At 31.9% G+C, this 20,739-nt stretch overlaps 1 protein-coding gene across 6 annotated transcripts in view; it reads left to right on the forward strand.

The window, feature by feature from the left end:
- LOC118193286 (serine/threonine-protein kinase mig-15-like) overlaps positions 1–20,739 on the forward strand; it is a 275,103-nt gene that overhangs the window by 157,567 nt on the left and 96,797 nt on the right. For all 6 annotated transcript variants that reach the window (XM_085816123.1, XM_085816122.1, XM_085816119.1 and 3 more), the window contains exons 6-10: positions 7,408–7,456; positions 7,637–7,698; positions 7,908–7,998; positions 9,570–9,642; positions 9,733–9,790. In XM_085816123.1, the coding sequence (XP_085672249.1) occupies positions 7,408–7,456; positions 7,637–7,698; positions 7,908–7,998; positions 9,570–9,642; positions 9,733–9,790 (333 nt within the window). The remainder of the gene's footprint in view (positions 1–7,407; positions 7,457–7,636; positions 7,699–7,907; positions 7,999–9,569; positions 9,643–9,732; positions 9,791–20,739) is intronic.

The following is a 20,739-nucleotide window of genomic DNA, read 5'->3' on the forward strand; positions in this document are numbered from 1 at the left end:
CAGATCTCACAAGAAAATCTCTTCTGAATGCATTTTAAACCCATTTTACAGTCCATTTTACTTTGCACAAGATAGTAACAACAGATGCTCAAAGTTTGCTCCATCAGATGCCAAACATGCATGACACTGACAGACCATTTATTGCCGGAGATGTTCAAACAAGCAGCTGCGCAGACAAGTCTTGCCACAAAATCCATTTCATTATCCTCAGCTATTCCATACACTTAGTGCATGTCTGCAACACTTAGTGTCCATTTACTTTGTGTCCCTACACTTAGTGTCCATTCTACTTTTACTTTGCACAAGGAAGTAAAAAGGCAGCATACAGCAAGAATTACTTAAAATAGGAACCAATTAGGGAAATTAAGAATTGGGGAGGGGTGGAAAACATTAAAGCACTTTTCCCCCCTACCTCTCTCTCCATGTACACAGTGATCTGTTCTCACTTTAAAAAATATTAAAAGATTGCATAAATTTGACATGGCATAAGAAAATGCCATATTTCTTAAGAAATGCAATGTTTTCTTTTAAAACTATTTGAATGGGGGGGGACACTAATCAGAAAACTGACTGCAGAATCTGAAGACAGAAAAATAGCTCTGATCTGCTGCAAACATGTGCATACCTGTGTTTCTACCTAAAGTGCATTTTGGCGACATTATAGATTGGTTTCGGCAGCATAGTGCATTCTCTTGTGCGCATGTAATCAGAAAGATCCATTTTTTTTCCCTATGTAAATTATTTGACTCAAATTTTTCATATTGCCCTTGCTTTTAATTATTATGTAAGAGTATTTTTGTTGGGCATGTTTTGTAGTAATTTTAACCCTCTGAGCGTTACGGGTTTAGCCTTAAAATTTCAAAGTTCCTCAAAATGTCATGAATAAGTGATATTTTCTTGATTTTAATTAAAAAATTACTCTTGCATTTTGTACCTTCATTCCTTTTCTTCCAATATACATCCAAACTGAAATCAGATACATTAAAAGCTAGCAGAAATTTTCATGTATAATGAATGTGGAAGGCAACCTTCTGTACGGAATTTTTTGGCCTTAAAGCTGAGAGGGTTAAATTTACATTTGCTAAATTAGAACATGTTGAATTTCAAGTGTAAAGGTAGTGTTTTTTACCTTGCTTCTAAAATGTAATTATGTCATTTTGAAATTGCATTGTTATAATTTTAATATAGCATTTATTTCTGACAGCTATTTTTATATGGTTTCTGCACTTCAAATAGGTTTCAAATAAAATGCAAGTCAGTAATTTAAAGAAAACATCTGTTTTGCTTTCTTAAATTTCGTACTTTCTTATTTTTCTTTTTTTAATTGTCCTTCTTTTCTTTTTTTTTGTTCATCCAAGTAGGCCAAAATGATGTTTCTTGCCTTTCTGCTATACAAAATTCTATTAAGGTATGGAATGTGCAACTATGTTTTCCTCTTTGAAACTAAAATTTTATACGGCCGATAATTGTTAGTAAAAAGTAGTACTTAAGCTATGCTTTTTAGAAGATTTTTCCCTATTGCTGTAAATTGTGTGAACTCCTAATAACACAATAAATAAATTTGTGAAGAAAAAAATTGGACTTAAATTTTCTACCTGTTTGCTGATGAGAACTATACTAGTAAGCTGGGGGGGGAAATTATTTCCTTCTAATCTTTATCTATTATTGCATGCTATATAGACACACTTAGATATTATTATTTCAATATGTTTCAGAATTGTTTTGAGAAATAATTTATACTAGGTTTCCTTAGAAATTTAGGTTTAAAACTCAGGTTTTATTACTACAACATAAAACATTAATTTACAGAACTTTGATGTTAATGTAAATACACTGCTTGATCTTTATTTCAAAATGATAGTCAGAATACAGAGCGAGAATGGCGGCGGCTCAGTAGGATTAAGATTGTTGGAGTGCTCCCCACCCACCTGATCATGAAGTGATCTTATGATCTTGATGTAGCACCACTGCGGACAGCGATGCACGAAGAAACACATCTAGGCATAGAGTCAATAAGAGTGCGGAGTGTCCTGAGGGATGGCTTTCTATTCCTTTTCCCCAAACCATTATGCCACGTTGTCGTGCGGTAGGGTGTTCCACAGTTACTTCTGGATTAGATGTCTCCACGTCGACGCCACACAAGTATGCAGCGACTGTCACTGGATAAACAGAAATGTGACTCATCTGAGAACACAACGTTTTGCCATTCTGACATCCACATCGCTCCACTCCGGCACCATTCTAAATGTTGGCGTCTATGCTGTGGGGTCAATGGCTGTCTTCTTAGTGGACGCCGTGAGTGCAGGCCACGTTCAACCAATCAACGGGAAATGGTTTTGGTCATGGAAACATCCAGGGTATCTTGCCCAAGCTGCAGAATCGCGATACAAGTGACTTGCGAGACCGCCACAGCTTGTCAGGGGATGCATCGATCCATGCGTGCTGATGTTACTCTGGCTGCACCTGCACCCCTCTTTCTTCTCACATTTCCTTGTTCCAACCATGTTCACCATAGCCGATGCACCATGCTCGCATCCATGTGGGATCAGCTGCGATTTGACGTAAGAACCAACCCTCCCTTGTCAGTCCGATCACCATACCCCTCATAAAATTGTCTGTCTGCTGGAAGTGCCTTCGTTGACGGGAGCCTGGCCATTCTCTCCTATTACACGTATACTCCAGGACAAAAACCAACTTTCTTCGATAATTCGTCTAGCAGAAATAACAACACGAATATTGCCCATTCTGCATGTTCCTTCCCTTATATCTTACTTCACGTGCGACGGAGAGCTGCACATTTCACACCATTCGCATAACTTAGTGGCGTGCATATACTCTAAAATTTGCATAAAATTCTGACCACTCTTTCTTGGTGTTGCATTTTCAATGTCGAGCAGTGTAGAATGGAGAAGTCTATTTCTTTTAATTATTTGTATTATATGTTTTTTGTGTTCACTAAGTATATTTATAATAGTACTTTTCTGAGGTATTGTCTATTTCTTATTATTCTTGAACAGTTACCTATGTTCTTAAATTTTTTTTCATTTTCTTTCAAATTTTCTTCAAATGTTTTACATGCATATGAATGTTTAGATATATATTTTAGATGTATAGAAGTATGTTATAACTTCTTTTAATGAGAAGATGAATAAAGTTTGGAAAGGCATTTCATTTCAAGATTTCAAGAATCATATTCATTTTGTATTAAAATACACTTTTCCCAGTTAAGAAATATGCACTCACTAACACATTGAGAAAATTGTCTGCAAGTCACGGCAAATGGAGTGATGTTGTATAAGCTACATTACTAGTCTATAAAATATCTACTCCGTGAAGAAAAGAACTCTGGAAAATCATGTTTATTTTATAAGTACATTGTAATGAAATATTGAAATGCTGAAATTTCATATAATTTAGAGGTATAGAACACTCAGATATCAGTTTGCTTAGCATCTGTCTCTGGCAACAAAAGCAACTGTTATACAACTGGGCAAGAAGTAGACTTTAATTGAGAGAGGTATAGCAGTCAATGCAACTTCAGTTCTGCATCAGATTTATTATATTGTAGCTAGTGGGGGCTGTTAGCTGCTCTTGCAATAGTTATTAAATATAACTTTTCAGTTTGTGAAAGATCTGAAGAATGTGCAGGCCAAAGTAAGAATGAAACACCTTTTGCATTGAGGAAATATTATGCAGTATGCTGTGTCTTACTGTCGTGTTGAAAGATGAGGGAAAGTCTTGTAGATACGGTTCATCTACTGGCATTAAAACTTAAATTACGTAACATTGGCTGGCCAAAATACTGGATATGTGTATTAGATGTGAACATAATATACAACCAAAGTAGCCTATACTGTTGCTGGACCCATCAGTCCTGTTGTTGCGCCGATATGCTAATGAAAAATGCAAACTGCTCAGTTTTTGTTCTTTTCCCTAGCTTTACATGTGGATATGACCATCATGATGCAGTAGGCAAGAAAAGAAGTTGATGTGTTCGTGTGTATTGTTAAACGCATTATTATAGGTATTGATTCTCATGGTGTAGCACGAAATGAAGTTAATGTATTGATGACAGTCTATCGTGTTACAGACATCATTGCGCCATTTGTGCAGATACTTAATGCTGTGCAATATACCCAGTTTAGTGATCCAGATGGCATCATTGCATCATTTGTGAAGATATTTAATGCTGTGCAATATACACAGTTTACTGATCCAGTATATGTGGTTAACTGTATGAACCCTAAGAGCGATAAGGGGTTAGTTAGTAGAGGGCCACTGAAATCTCATACGCCACTCTTATGTAGCTATTCTGAACCCATCAATTACATTGATGTTTATAGGTGTCTTTTCCGCTTTCTTTTCACAGGTGGAATATTGGTCCTCCCAGCTATGCAGCCTGGGTAGTATTCTTGGTAACAAGGTGGTTAAATGATTCATGGGTTCGACAATGCCAGACCAGCGCTTGATGAGCAAGCTGTAAAGTTAGTTTCTCCTTCCTTACCTTACCGCATGAAAATGGAAGTCATGAAACTAAAATGTGGTAAATACAGGGTTGCCGCATTACCTGAAAAACCGGGAAAAACCAGGGAATTTGAAAATTGACTAAAAGTTAGAGAATTTAAATATTGTAGTCAAAATCTGGAAAAGTCAAGAAATTTTATATGGCGATCACCCCAAAAAGCGATTATTTATGCCAGCATTGGAAGCGATAACTTTCTTTGTGAATTATGTATCGTGCAAGTGTGATCTGGGCAGAGCCATCATACAGCCAGTTTTTGAAGCTCCAATCAGATTGTTTTTCAGAAAGGCAAAAACAAGTGTCCAGTAAGCTCTAGAATCAAGAGATTCGCATTTGCAGTGCACATTGAACTAAAGAAAATACCTTCCCATTCTCAAATAAAACAAAATCGGTTTAATCATAGTATATGGTACAAACAGGATTTGGCAACATTATGATAAGCATTAAGCGGATCATTTTGGTGTTGGTGACAATTTTTAAAATCATGTCAAAGTCCTACCATATACTAGGATTTTACCACAAAATCTTAAATTTGTTTTTAATAAATGCCGTATTTGTCATTTTGCAGTAAAATAAATAAATAAATAAAAAAGTTATTCGTTTACTATTGTAATTCAATTTTTAATCTTTAAGTAATTTTTTTTAATGTTATTCATATAATTTAATGTGGCTTCTTCCTTCTAACTTTATTTATTATTAGTTCATAATACTTCCAAATTCCAGGCAATTTTCTCTGGCATACTCCTGAAATTAATTCTAGCAATATGATGATATGCCATGATGAAATTTAGTGCACATATTTTTTGCTTATGTATGCTGTTAAATAAATATAAAATACCCAAATTTATTTAAAAATATTATTAAATGGATTTCTTTCTTTTGTTTAATTGCAAAATTTCTGCGGAAAAAGACGCTTTTTAATCCAGATTGGGCATATTCTAATCTCAATTTTCAGTGAAGAAAACAACTCCTATTATAGTTATAATAGTAATGCTTTGGGGATAAGTCATATGTAATTGGCAAATTTTTGTTTTCAAGTGGAACCATAATTAATTTACCTCTCAGCACAGTGCGCACTATGCAGATAGACTGGAATTTTCTTAAAACACACCTGGAAAATTCAGGAAATTTCATTCTACTGTTTGAGTGATAACCCTGTTGCTACGAGGATTTGGCAGTTATATGCAGTTGAAATTTAAGTGGAGGAAATGTGTTCCTCCTTGTTACATTTCCTACTTCCTTACTATGTGTCTTCATGGTGTAATTGGAAAGCATGTTTAGCTAGCAATCTGGAGGTCTGGAATTCGAATTCTGGCGAGGGCATAGCATCTGCTTTCTTATTGTGTATTATATCTTTTATGCAGATTTTAAGTTTTTCATGGTATAAAAAGGGTAATGGCTAGCAATATATTTATTGAATGATTATTACTATGTCTGTCACTACAATGCTTTTGAAACTGCCATAGGGGCTGTCCAAATTGAACATCGGAGAGTTGCGTCCATTAAGTTTCTTCTCACATTCCTTAACTGATACACAGAGAAGATACATTTCATATGAATGGGAACTTCTGTCCATCTACACAGCAATAAAACATTTTAGGTACATATTGGAAGGAAGGTAATTCATCATGGACCATAAACTTACCACCTTTGCTTTTCAACAAAATTTAGAGAGAGCCTTTCCGAGACAAGCAAGACAATTAAGTTATATTACTCAATGACTATTCAGTACCTCAGAGAAGGAAAAAGGTGTTGTAGTAAATGTTCTTTCCAGAATTAATACCATTTCTACACCATCTCCAATTTATTATGCATTTATATAAACATTCCTTGTTTCGAAGCAACTTTTGAATTTCTCACATGTTTTTATGTCCAGTTATGCAGCCACTTTATCTTTACAGCTGGTTTATTGGTCCTTATTTATTAAACACCGAGCACCAAAATACTTTGATATAGAAATTAATAGAACTGTCAAAAGAATTTCAGTTGGTAGACTTAAACCATGTTTTATTCTAAATGACAGTACAGAGCAGTCATTGGAAACTTCCATGTGCAAGGATGATGCAGGGTCACCTTACCAGAGCCTGCGCATATGAACCTAGGGAATCTTGCCCACTTATATTCCACATGCTGTTATACACAGTAGAAGAACTGTCAGTTTTTTGCCGTAAGATTGTTTCTTAATCATTTTGAGTGGGAGAGGTTTCTTAAACTGTTTATCTTTTTTGAAGAGGCAACTCCATTATTTTTCCATATCTTAAAAATAATGAAAAATGAAAATGTTATTCTTTTTCTTCTGTTATCAGGATCTCTAATCTTTATTTATTTAAACAATTAAAAGGTTGTCAAAGGTTTAAAAAAAGAAAAAAAAATAATAATACTCTTCAATAGTTTTGCAGATATAAATTCTTGAATTTACTCTAGGAATACAAATTTCTGAAATAATTTTTTAAAACGTGTAATAGTATCAAATTTTTGAAAATTTTCTTAAAACATCTTTATTTCTTTTTTCTGGTGACTGGAATTTTAGTATTTAAAATTTTCAATATAATTTTGCACTTTAGCTTCTTTTTTTGCATTAATATTTTATGGTAAATGGGCAAAACACTTTTAGTGTGTTCATGCAACAAAAAACATATTTTTATTATCTTTTATACCCCTTTCATTTTATTTCATGAAATAGTAATTTATTTCAGTTTTTTTGTATGCATATTAATTTATGCTAAGTAAGAATTTTTTTAATGTGAAAATTGTAGCAGCAAAATATTTTGGTCAGTTTTTGCAAATAAATAGATGTAAATAATACTTTGATTTAAAATCTAAAAATTGGACCCAAAATAAATTTCAGTGTTAACAAAATTTAATATTTTTATCCCCTCATCTAGCTTGTCATGGAATATTGTGGTGCTGGCTCAGTTACTGATCTTGTAAAATGTAAGTTCTTTCACTTTTAATTCTTCTTCTTTTTAATATTAGGAAGATGAGAGTGAAACATTAAAGTTTTATTAATTCTTTTTGTCTTTTATGCAGTTTAAAAATGTTGTTTTTTATCCAGTTTAAAAATATGATTTTAATTGTGACTATTGTTCAAATTTTTTTTTTTTTTTTTTCTAGCAACCAAAGGACAGTGTCTCAAAGAAGAATGGATAGCTTATATTTGTAGAGAAATCCTCAGGGTATTATATATTTTCTTTGGCTTTAGATGCAGAGCTAACAGAGGGGAAATTGGTATATTAAAATATAAAAAAGTGTATTTTTGTATTATATTCCCCTATTGTTACTCATATAGTAATTTTTTACATTAAAATATTAAAATTTCCTTTCCTGTATTTTAAATATGCTATAAATATTTTCTGTAGAATTAATTAATTTTCTGTATTTATAGGGTCTAAGTCATCTTCATGCCAATAAAATTATCCATAGGGATATCAAAGGTCAGAATGTTCTTCTAACAGATAATGCTGAAGTAAAGCTAGGTATGTATTATTAGTTTTGTAAAATTAAGAGTTTAATTTTTATAATCATTTATTTTTATGTGCATCCTACATCATTTATTTTTATATACATCCTACAAATTGCTGTAAAATTTCATAATTTTTTTTGCATTTACTTGAGCATAAATACTCATTATTCTGCCTTGCAGTGCTAATTCTTTTAGGAGATAATTTAAGTCTGAGTTAGGTAAGAGAGACTGTTATTCATTCAGTAAATGGTGTCAGTTAATGGACCTTCTTGTATTAAGTAGAATAATATAAAAATGGTTCTATTTTTGGATTTTTTGAGTGTAGAGGTTATGATGTTCAGATAACATCTTGCAAATGGTATTGGAAAGCTTCTGGGTTTAATTACTTTTATATTTAGGATAATATTCAAAAAGTCCATGCGATATATGAACAAGGAAGTATTACAATATCATTTCATTGCTATTTATTACAGAACAAAATGCAAAATACAGACATCCAATAACCTGATTGTTCCATTATTCAGATCTCACATACAGTGTAAGACCAGGTAATTTAATACTCTAGCAAAGCAGGGAAGAAGGCTATGATGACAATGCACCAGTCATCAATCTATTAACAAACAGGGAAACAGGTAGTACAGTACTAAATCCTGAAAATATCATCACTGACTGTGAAGTAAATGCTAACAAAATTATTGAGAATGAAAAGATTTCAGTTGATTATTCAATGGGAATTCTTGACAGTGGAGTTAAGGAACTTGAACAGTGAAACTTTGCAACTAAACAAGGAATTATGTATCTGTATAAAATTAGAAAGAAAGTGTTAACAAATAAAATGAAATTTCTTAAACAACTTACATTGAAAAAAACTTTTAATGAAACAAAATGAATACAAACATTAAGCTTTTTCCTTTTCCTTTCTCTTTTGATTGATTTTTTCCCCTTTCTTTCTCTCCCCTCCCTTTTTGGTAAATTTTCGCTGAAACAGCCATTCATATTTTTAATTTTACAATTTCATCATGTAGTCGGACTAGATTTAAATTATAATATAAAATGTGGAATATCTAAGTCCCGATGATTTTGTATCTCGCATTTTGTACTGTATTTTACTTTTTCCTGTATACTTCTCTGGCATTTCCAAAGAATTAGGTTTATTGTAAAATCTCGTATGTACTTTTTCTGCTCATAGTTTCTATCTTTATGAACTTTTTAAACGAAATATTTCAGTATGATTTATGTTATTTTGTTTGAAAATGTCTTGAGTAGTTTCTTATTGTTGTTTAAACTAAATGAAAGTTTCTTTGTGTAAAAATTGATCTCTCAAATTTAATGCTGAATCATCATTCTTATAATTTGTATGAATATTAACCACTTTCCAAGATTTAAGTAAACATTTAATTCTGCATTAAATGATCAGAATTACAGATTAAAATGTATATATTTAATAATTTTTACTCTCCAACATTCTGCTGACAAACTGATGATCAAAACGTCTACCTAATTACACTAGAGTATCTGTTTGCTTTGTTTCTTATATTTAAAAATTCTGGTAAGTTCTTTTCTTACACACATTTTTATTTGCAGTTGACTTCGGTGTAAGCGCTCAATTAGACAGAACAATAGGACGAAGAAATACTTTTATAGGAACTCCTTATTGGTAAGTAGTGAAGAAAACTATAATTACATTATTCTGTTTAAAAAAATTATTGATGTTGTTACAATTTAGAAATTATTGTTGTTGTTCTAGGATGGCTCCTGAGGTGATAGCCTGTGATGAAAATCCAGAAGCCACATATGACAATCGAGTAAGTTCTAGATATCATCATATAAAATTTTCTATCAGTTTCTTTTAGTTCATATCTACATTAGGTTAATTAGGTTCACCTACATTAGGATGATTGTTTACAATTAAAAAAAAATATAAAATAATTTGTCAACCTGGTGAACATAATGGAATTTAAAATTAATTAAAACTGCATAAAGAAGAGTTTCTCAAACTATGGTACATATATCGTAATGTAATAATGGCAATTGAGTAGTATATTGCATTATTTCTGACAGTACAGTTTTTACCCAAAAGATTTGAATGAATGTAAAATGGTGCTTCTTTTGGTACGTGATAGTAGGAATGATTCTTTTCTCATGAAAATATCATAGTAAGTTAAGCATTTATAAGATAAATTTACATTGAAAATAAAAAAAAATTATATATATATATATATATATATAAAAAAAAAAAACACCTCTTTGTTGCATTCACGCAATGTCAGCGGAATAAGACTATAGATGTTTAGTGAGTAGGATTGTACTCGTGCGACTAGATTACTTTTTAGTTGTATAATGTTTTATAAATCTACAAATCACTTTACTTGTAATTAATTTAATATTAAAATACAGTCAAAAGTCTTTAATCTGGACTCGTCGGGACTTCGACGATTCCGGATTATCAATTTTTCTGGATTATAGATCATCAGTTTACATCTGGTAAGATGGCATGCAGAAATTATAAAATTAAAAATATGAAACCGTAATTTATGAAATAAAGAGCAGTTATGATCTAAAGGGTATCAAAATTTACTTTATTAAACATTTCTTTCAACGTGCGCATGCATAAAGCATACATTACGCATAGTCGAAATTAGAAAATCGCAACCAGAAAACTATTTGATGTGTACTCGTGGTATTTATAATGACGAGGAATTTGATTTAAATCATATCAAAGACGGAATACATCGAGATGAAATACTACACTCAGTAAGGAATTATAAGCTGAATAAAATAAAAACATCTGATCTGAAGATAAGGATAGTGCTGACAGATCAACTTCCAGTTCATTGCGCGCTGCGACGTTTCCCCCCTCCCCACCCGCAGAGCAGCGTGAAATTTATAAACAGATTGTGAAATTGATAAACAGATTTCGGAATGGTTAGAGAAACAAAGGATATGCCTTTATTTCTTTTTTGCAGCAATTCCACTTTTTATTTGATGGACATCGAAACATACTTTCGTTTTGTAGATCCTTTAGCAGCTCCAGCATCGGAAATTCTATTTGACATAATCGAAAGTTCAAGCTTACTTTTATAAAATTGCTCTAACAGTCTGCAAAAAATAATAAGCCGGATCCAATTGGAAGATTAAGGAACAACGCAATCTGCAAGATTAACTGAAATAGATAATTTATAAAATCAGATCAATTTTTATCAAATCTTTATCAAAATCAATTTTTATAAAAAATAAAAAAATTTTAGCTCATACCATCTGTTATACATTAAACGCGCATGCGTAAACGTATTATGCGCATGCGTGAACGCATTATGCTTTGACGCATGCGCAGAAAGTTTGTAGCTTTGAGGTCCGGATTATAGATCATTCTGGATTAACGACTTTTGACTGTATATATTATATTTCTTTTACAAATACAGATTATTTCAGTTGAAAGATTCAAGCATGAAAAGCTTCACTACAATCATGATGTAAAGCTACATTACATTGCATATATGATCTGTCTGGCTATGGCAGTCTTTACAACGAAGTCTCTTATTATCATCGGACTTTATGATATTTACTTACTTTATTTTCAGTAGTAGAAAGTCGTGATATTTTCCATGCATTTATCAAGGCTACATCAATCTAATTAGTAAATATTGGCCACCACAATTTTTTGCCACAAGCTGTTATTCTGTAATTGGCTACTAAATTGTCACATAAATCGACTCCACCCGTTTTGGCATTTTATTGTTCAATAAGATGAGGGTGAGATATAAAACCCTTTTTTCTTTGCGTTTTTGAATAACGGGAAACATTTTTTTATGGGCTGAATTTTCCAAATGTTGAACCAACAATTACAACTGAGTTGTCATTCCATCGGACAAAAATTATTTTGTTTTTCTCTTCATACTGGAAATCATAATAACCCCTATCTTTCTTACAGACACATTTCGCAGTTTCTAGTGGGCACATTTGTAAGCGGTTTTCCTGAATTGTTCTCATAGCACTGAAAACTTTATTTTTTAGATGACAGAGAAGCTGAAATGATATAAAAAGTTATCAGAATAAATGGTATGATTGGCGGGAGTTTCAACAACACTGAGCAAATTTATCACCACACTTCCTCCAAGCCTAAATTCTTCATATTTTGGTAATTTTGAAGCTGTCGATTTACCTGAATAAATATGGAAATGAAACACATATCCATCAGATGATGCCAGAGTCCAAGCTTTGTATCCAAATCTTATAGGTGTCCCTTTTAAAACATCTTTGCTGAATGTTTGCCCCAATAAGAAATCATTTGCTTGTCAATATTCAGATCGTGGGAAAATATACCAAATTGTTGGAATTTTTTGTAAGTTTAGATACGGTCTCACCTTATATAGTTTATCAGTATTATCAATTTGTCTATTGTCAGCTAAATGCAAATTCTGCTTCATATTCTTGTATTGCAAACATTACATTGATTCTCGTACAATAGACCAATACATCATCAATAGGCACAGAAATGTCTTTATCAAAAGATCAATACATTTCTGAGGTAAAGAATGATATCCCGTAATTGGATATATTCCAATAAATCTTATCATATAGGCTTCAGATACAAAAAATTATTATTTCCCCCCCCCTTCTTCTTCTTCTTCTTCTTCTTTTTTTTTTTTTTTTTTTTTGTTGTTTTGTTTTCTGAGCATGTATATTTGTTCGTTCAACAAGAAGAGAGAAAAATGTCTGAACCCCATCCCCCCCCAAAAAAAAATCTCTCCACTAGTTTTACGTTGTATTTTGTTTTTTATAGTTTCTGTTCTATCTCCTTTCTTCATTTTCTTCCTGAGACATAACTGACGGTTCCTTTTTTATCCATTTCAAGTTTTCAATTTTCTGACTTTTTCATATGACTATCAGTGCATTTAGAATGGTGAAACTTACTTCTTATGTGAATTTCAACTTCCCCAGCAGTATTCATTTGGTAAAATATCATTATCATTATTTAAAACATTGTCATTCCCTTTTTATTCATCACTAACTTCTGGGGGAACAACAACAGTATCAGCTTCATTCTGGTCATTATTAACATTATCATCATCTGTTTCTTCATTAAAAAATTGTTGAAAGGCTTCTTCTAATGTATTTTTAAAGCAGTCAGAACATGAACCAGAACATCGAAAGGAATGAGTAAAAAAGGAGATTACTTGTTTCCTGCTGGCCTTGCATCAGCGCAACACCTAATTTCCCTTCCTTCCCAACACAAATCTAAACATCTGATTGATGTAATGTTCTGATAAATGGTGACCTTGACTAAAAATAGATCACTCATAAAGATGGCGATTCTTTTGTTAAATATTTTGTGCAAAAATACCTGGTCGAAAATTTTGCTTAAATTTTGCTTTAAAGTATGAGATTAATTATTATAAACAAAATGATTGTTGAAGGCAAATATTTTTTTACAGAAATAATATTTATAATATTTCCTACACAAAATCATCTGGCTGTTATAAAATATCTTAGGTAGTTATATACGCATTTATTTTGACAGTTGCATCAATGCAACACCAGTGGCTTATGGGTTAAGTTACAATACTTAAGTGGGAAATTTGGACCTGTTTAAGAGAGATCAATTTCTTTATGTCTGGTTATATTTCACTTAGTTTTAACCATAAATTAGGATCCACTTTTAATCTTCTGTAATTATTTTTCAAATATAACATGGAAGAAAATCTTTGTTCCAACAAATGGGTTTAAAATGTAATAGCTTTACTTGAAATGCCTTTAAATTGGTTTTTTCAGTTCCGCGAAAAGTTAACAAGTGTATTATTTTTTATTGGGTTGGCAACTAAGTAATTGCGGATTTCATTCATAGATACCCTCAGTTGAATTTTTAGGGTTGCAGACGTAGTACAAATGTAAAACACATTTTGTTATCTGATAGTTGGCAATTCAGCTGTCAATCAGTAAAAAAAGTTTTTTTGATCGGTTGCGTAGTTTTCGTTTAAAAATGGAAAATCAAAAGGAATATTTTCGTCATATTTTGCTTTTTTATTTCCGCAAAGAAAAATACATCACAAGCTCATAAAAAGTTATATGCTGTTTATGGTGACGAAGCCTTAAAAGAACGGCAGTGTCAAAATTGGTTTGCGAAATTTCGTTCTGGTGATTTTTCACTCAAAGATGAAAAAGGCTCTGGTCGTTCAGTTAAAGTTGATGACGACCTAATCAAAGCAATAATCGATTTGGATCGTCACAGTACAACATGTGAGATTGCAGAGAAGCTTCATGTATCACATACATACATTGAAAATCACTTAAAACAACTTGGCAAATTTCAAAAACTCAATACATGGGTTCCTCACGAACTGAAAGAAATGCTTTTAACGCAACGCATTAACAGCTGCGATTTGCTAAAGAAACGTAATGGAAAGGATCCATTTTTAAAACGACTGATAACTGGCGATGAAAAATGGATTGTTTACAACAATATCAAGCGGAAAAGATCGTGGAGCAGGCCAGGTGAACCAACTCAAACAACATCAAAAGCTGATATTCATCAAAAGAAGGTTTTGTTATCATTTTGATGGGATTACAAAGGAATTGTCTACTTTGAACTCTTACTACCCAACTGAACGATCAATTCTGATGTCTACATTGAACAACTAACAAAATTAAACAATGCAGTTGAAGAAAAGCGGCCCGAATTGACAAATCGAAAAGGTGTTGTATTCCATCATGACAATGCAAGGCTACACACGTCTTTGGTCACTCGGCAAAAATTATTGGAGCTTGGTTGAGATGTTTTGCCACATCCACCATATAGTCCTGACCTTGCACCATCTGATTACTTTTTGTTTCGATCTTTACAAAACTCCTTGAATGGTAAAAATTTCAATAATGATGGTGATGTCAAATCGTACCTGATTCAGTTTTTTGCTAATAAAAACCAGAAGTTTTATGAACGTGGGATTATGATGCTGCCAGAAAGATGGCAAAAGGTCATTGATCAAAAGGGGCAATACATTACAGAATAAAGTTATTTAGTTCCATGAAATAATTGCCTTTGATTTTCTAAAAAAAATCCGTAATTACTTATTTTCCAACCCAATAAATCTTAAGAGTTCGATCAGAGGAAATTTTTATTAATTGTTCTCTTTCTTCATGAGATAAAATTTCAGGTACATTTGAACAAAATGGATTTCTAATCTAATTGTCTTTTTCATAATCCACGGGAAAATACATATTGAAATCAGTAATCGATAAAAAACAATATTTTTTAATGTCGGATGCTAATTCCTCTTGTATTTTCAAATAATTTTCCGTTAGAAAACTTTATAAAAGTAATAAAAAGTTTTAAAGTTTTATTATCCAATTCTTTGACAATTAGTTCAAGGTTTTTTTTTTTTTTTTTTTTAATCATTGCTTTTATCTCTAATGGTAACAAATTAACACATTGTCCTTGTAGTCCTAAATTTAATTCATTTAGCTTTCTAAAAATATCCGGTAAATATGCTAAACGCTGTAGCCATAATTCACTAAATAAACATTTTTGTAATTCAAATTTTGAATCTCAGATAAAAATTTGAATTTCTGATCAAAGTTCAAAAAGACTATTTAAATTTGCATCTGGATAACCAACACTTCAGAATGTAACAAAAGTGTTTTGTGTTTATTACCCATCTCTTGACATAAAATCATAAATATTCTATATTTTAAAGCTCTGCTTTTAATAAAATTAACAATTTTCACAGCTAGATTCGAAACAATTTTCAGATTTTCAGGGATTATTTTGGCTACTAAAGCTTCACAATGAATGGAGCAGTCAGTAAATTTAGTTTCAGGTCCGACTTTATTTCAGAAATAACACTGGAATGTTTTCCTGTGAAAGCCCAAGCTCTGTCACTGCATACGGCAATGTACTTATTTCAAGAAATATCATTCTCAGATGTAAAATTGTCAATTACTTTGAAAATTTCATTTGCAGTTGCTCTCTATCATGAAGAGATCCACAAAATAAATATTCTTCTGCAATATCTAGCTGTCTTTGAAATGTATGTAAACTGTAATTGAACAAGGTTTGTTATATCTGTACTTTCGTCCAATTGTAGTGCGAAATATTCACTGTGTTTTATTTATTTTATTTTTGAATAAGTTTCTCTACTGTGGAATTTGCCATTTCATGAATTCAACGACTAACTGACATCGGCATGAATTCCTCAACTTACTTAATAGATTATCATATAATAATGGAATATTGTTAATTTCATAAGCCACTTTTTCATTGAATAATGTTAAAACAGTATCTTTAGCTGCTGGTAATATCCCCACTAGTGTGAGCCTTCTCAGTCTTGGCAATTCTTAGGCTTACTATGTAACTAGCTTCCAAAGCTTTTTCACTTGATATAACAAAATCTTTCATTACTTGTTTACTGTTTCTGAACTCCATTAAGGTACTCTTAAAATATTATTCAGATTTATCCTTTAGATCGGCATGTTTAGATTCAAAATTTCTCTAAAGAAAGGATGGTTTGATTTTTTAATTGGATAATAGTTCACCACAAACAACACATTGAGGTTGAGGGTCCATTTCATCTCAATTCTAAGTAAACCCAAAAGATAAATAACTTTCATTATATTTTCTATAAACATTTTTCTTTTCAATATTCTTAGCAGTGGTAGATTGTCTCGGATCCATCACCTGTGATTCATCACTTTTTCACTTAGTCAATCCTAGCCATTTTTCCATTTTGAAAAATTTAGGTTTGTTTTATTATTTTTCGCAAATATTTAAATGAACGATATATTAGAGTTCTTCAAAATCAAGTGAACACATTCTGAAATCGCCTAGAAAAGCAAGGAATACAGAGTAACAAGAAGACAAAATACCCGCTGTTAGAAGACAGTAAATGGACGTAAAATAATATTCTAATCAAAAACACAGCCCGGAAATGGTGGCCACTATAGCGTAGACATGTTAATAAATCGATCCACTCTAAAAGAATTAATGAGGTACTATTATCTTGCTATAGGAACTTATTTTTATTTCCTATTAAATGCAACATCATTTCTATGACTACTTTTAAAAACATTATTTATGATAAATTTTGTTATGTCTATTAAAAGAATATTTGGAAAAATAAAAACAGCTTATTTTGCTAATGTCTATGAGTGGCTATTGATCTTGAAAAAAGCTCAGATTGCATAAATTTACCAGTGTTAGAGAAAAAATTAAACATGATGTTGGGGTATAAAATTTTCGAATTTAATAGTTAAAATACTTTATTTCTTTGCATACCACTGGTTGAGAATTGCTGCTCTAAACTGTATCATATCAAAATTATTCCTTGCCATATGATTCTTATATAGTGTTCATAGCAAAGGCACTTACATAATGCTTCAAGCTATAGAAATGTGAAAACTTAAACCTTTTGTAGCTAATCAGAATAATGTCAAATCAAAACTGATTCTTGGACCTTTTTATTAGACACTTTAACATATCTTATCACCTTAACTTACTTCTGCTAGCTTGCTGTTGCTGCTCTTTCTTCAAATTTGTTACAAGAAAGTCAAAAGGAACGTGTGATCTAGAATAGTCCTACCAATTGTACCCATAAAGCTCTGTACGTCTGCTGCTTATTTCATGAGAAAATAAAATTGCTGAATTGGCTATCTGTGCAGGTATCTCCTCACAAATCCTATGTTATCATAAAAATTCATCATTACTTGTATGCTGGTGATACAAAAGTAACAGAAGAGTTTAAATGCAGTAGTTCAATAAGTATAGAAATGATGTCTGTAAATGATGAAGTTTTCACAATGATGCACTCAAAGACATGAGATTTTTTAATAATGAAAAATTTCATTAACAGAAAAGTGAAAATTTTCACTGGTGAGGCTTTAGTTGTATCAGACTTTCGTACTACGGCACAGCACAGTTTGTAATGCAGTTAGTATTACAAATGTTCAGTATAATAGCCATAATATTGCCATTGATAATATTAATATTTGTAATCTGCAACCTTAAACAACTGGCGGAAATAATTTCTTTTCTTGCCATCTTTCTGCTAAAGTGCGCCCCAGACAGAATAGTGATTAGTATTGCTATGACTGCTGTACAGAAAGACACATTTATATCTTGAAAAATACATCGATGTTGGTAAGCATATACTGTCCGTGTGGAATGAGGTATCGGAATTCAACTTGCTAATTCTTAAAAGTCCCCCCCCCCCTTTAAGCAGTTCAGTGTACTTTTCAAATTTTAAATTTCTAAAATGTAACTTGAAAGGAATTCATTAGACATATGGGACATATACTTTCTTTTTAATAATACATACACACATATATATTTACATAAATTAGTGCACTTTTAATTCAAAAAGTGTTCGGGAGATATGCCGTATGTACCATCTTTATAATGATGCAAATAAGCATATATTTACATGAACCAGGACACATCTCTAAAGATCACTCGGTAATAGAATCTTATGGAAATTGTTAAAATATCAAACACAGTTACTTAAAGTAGACAATGATCTGGGGCATCACACACACAACCCAAACCGAAAGTTCTAAGCATGTCTGCTTTTCCCAAAACAAGAAAACTGGGAGTGTTGCAGCTCCCTCTCATGTAGAAAAGAATCTGCACTTGAAATGCATGGTGAGCCGAAATCCTCATAAGAGCTTCAGTTGGCATCCTGAGAAGGCCTTTCATGCTGTTTATGAGTGCAACAGGGTTGTATGTTAGATTATATAATAAATCAAAATACTAATTATGATTTGCATAGTCCCTTAACCCTCTGTTTTAATTTGGATATTTTCCCTTTGCATCCTAAAAATAGTAGCTGCTTATATTAAACCTAATTGCGTAATTTTAAAATTAATGGCTATCACATGATTTTTACATAAAACTCATGATGCAGATAGCTTACCTAAGGCTGCAGCCAATACTAATTTTAGAAACTTAAATTTTAACTAATCAGGATAAAGCAAACCAAAACTCGTTCATTATCAAAACCAAGTCATTCCGAGCGAGGATTTCATCTTAGAGAAGCTGCATTTGTTCTCAGCTTTTGTTGCTAGCTAGACTCTCTGTTGCCGCTCTTTTAAAAAAAATGTAAACAATTTCTAGGTCAGATATGCTTATTGTCCCATTTTCTCTCTGGTGACTTACAAATAATTTCCAAGCCAAGGTAACTATGCTGCATTGAAGCAGTAATACATTGTATTTTTCTGGAAGTAGACTTCTGAACATGAACCATGTTTCACCACATATTAGGGACACTCTGCCATCAGCTATGACTGGAAACTTCTTTCTGTATCTCCATGTTACCAATTCCTGTATTATTTCATGTATAAGTACATGGATAAGCTTTAAAGGTTTGTCAGATATACAGAAGTAAACTATTTTTATATAGGAACATGGTTGCAGACACTATGAGCGTGTTTCTATATAAAAAAAATTGTTCTCACAAGAACATTGTTGGCGCTGCAAGTAATTACCATCAACCTTCTGACTGCTCAATTTGTGGACCGAAATCGCTTCCAATTTTTTTTTTCATTCCTTATATATATTGGAGAATTGAAAAATGCACTTTTTCTTTCTAGAAAATATTTTTTATGTAGATTTTTATCATGAAAAACTAAGTTGCCAGAAAAACCAATTTCAGATGTTATCACAACAACAACAATAAAAAAAAAAAAAAATAAAAATAAAAATAAAAAATCAGTCGAATTACAGTTAATTTCTATTTATTGCATAATATTAAAAGGTAAAATGTTTAAAATTTAAGAAAATATAAAGCGCTGAGGGAAAAATACCTTAGAAATGCAGTTTAGCATGAAAGAGTTCAAAACAGGGTTCAAGGCAAAGTCCAACTTCACAGTTTTTGCACCCGTTTCAATAAATCTAATTAATAATCAATCTAATTATTAATGTAATCAATAAATCTAATTAATAATTCAATAATTTAATTAAATAATCAAAATAATCGCTGAACGTTTTCTAGCAGCCATTTCTGTAATAAAAATGCGGAAAAAAGTGAAGTTTGAGCGCTAATATCGCGCGTCTTCAAATGCCACAGTTTAGTGGACAATTGATATCTTTTGGCCAAAATGTAAACTAAACGCCTAATACTGTATATAATTTATTTCAATGGTTTAATCGGGAAAAAACGGGATCCGCTCCTCATTAAAGGAAGCAAAATATATGCCCGTGGAAATCGCGGGATAAGCAAATTTTGCTACATATGAGTTGCCTGTGGAAATCGCGGGATGATCAGCCAGAGGGTTGAGGATAATTGATGTTCAAAGCACAAAAACTTTCTTTTTGCCATCATGAGTTGCATCACTCATCCCGCATTGAATTTTTCTTCTGAGATACCTCAGATATGAAACAAATGCTATAATGTGTTATGCTGATCTAGTTGCAAGAGCCATTAAGACCCCTGGCTTTTTTTAATATGATCATTGATCCATACCTCCACATTTCAAGGTACATATTGTATAAAAATAATTCCTTTAAAGCTATAAATACATGCATATTTAAACATGCTGCATTATTTTATTTGCATTTTTTAATCTTTGATTCTTTTGATACGTGTAGTAGTTTCAAATGTCTTTGTGGCCATGTTTGTATGTAAAATAAAAATAGCTCATATACTTTGGTTCATATTTCTTTATATTGTAATCAAAACATGATGTTTATAACAGTTTTGTCTTCTTCTTACTGGAAATGTCTTTTGTCAAATAGTGAATTTGTTTTCTTTTCTTTATTAGGAATGAT

The sequence above is a fragment of the Stegodyphus dumicola genome, chromosome 4 (genome assembly GCF_044657685.1).
Source record: "Stegodyphus dumicola isolate Sdum_Otavi_A_Nest chromosome 4, ASM4465768v1".
In the NCBI taxonomy this organism is placed as follows: Eukaryota; Metazoa; Arthropoda; class Arachnida; order Araneae; family Eresidae; genus Stegodyphus; species Stegodyphus dumicola.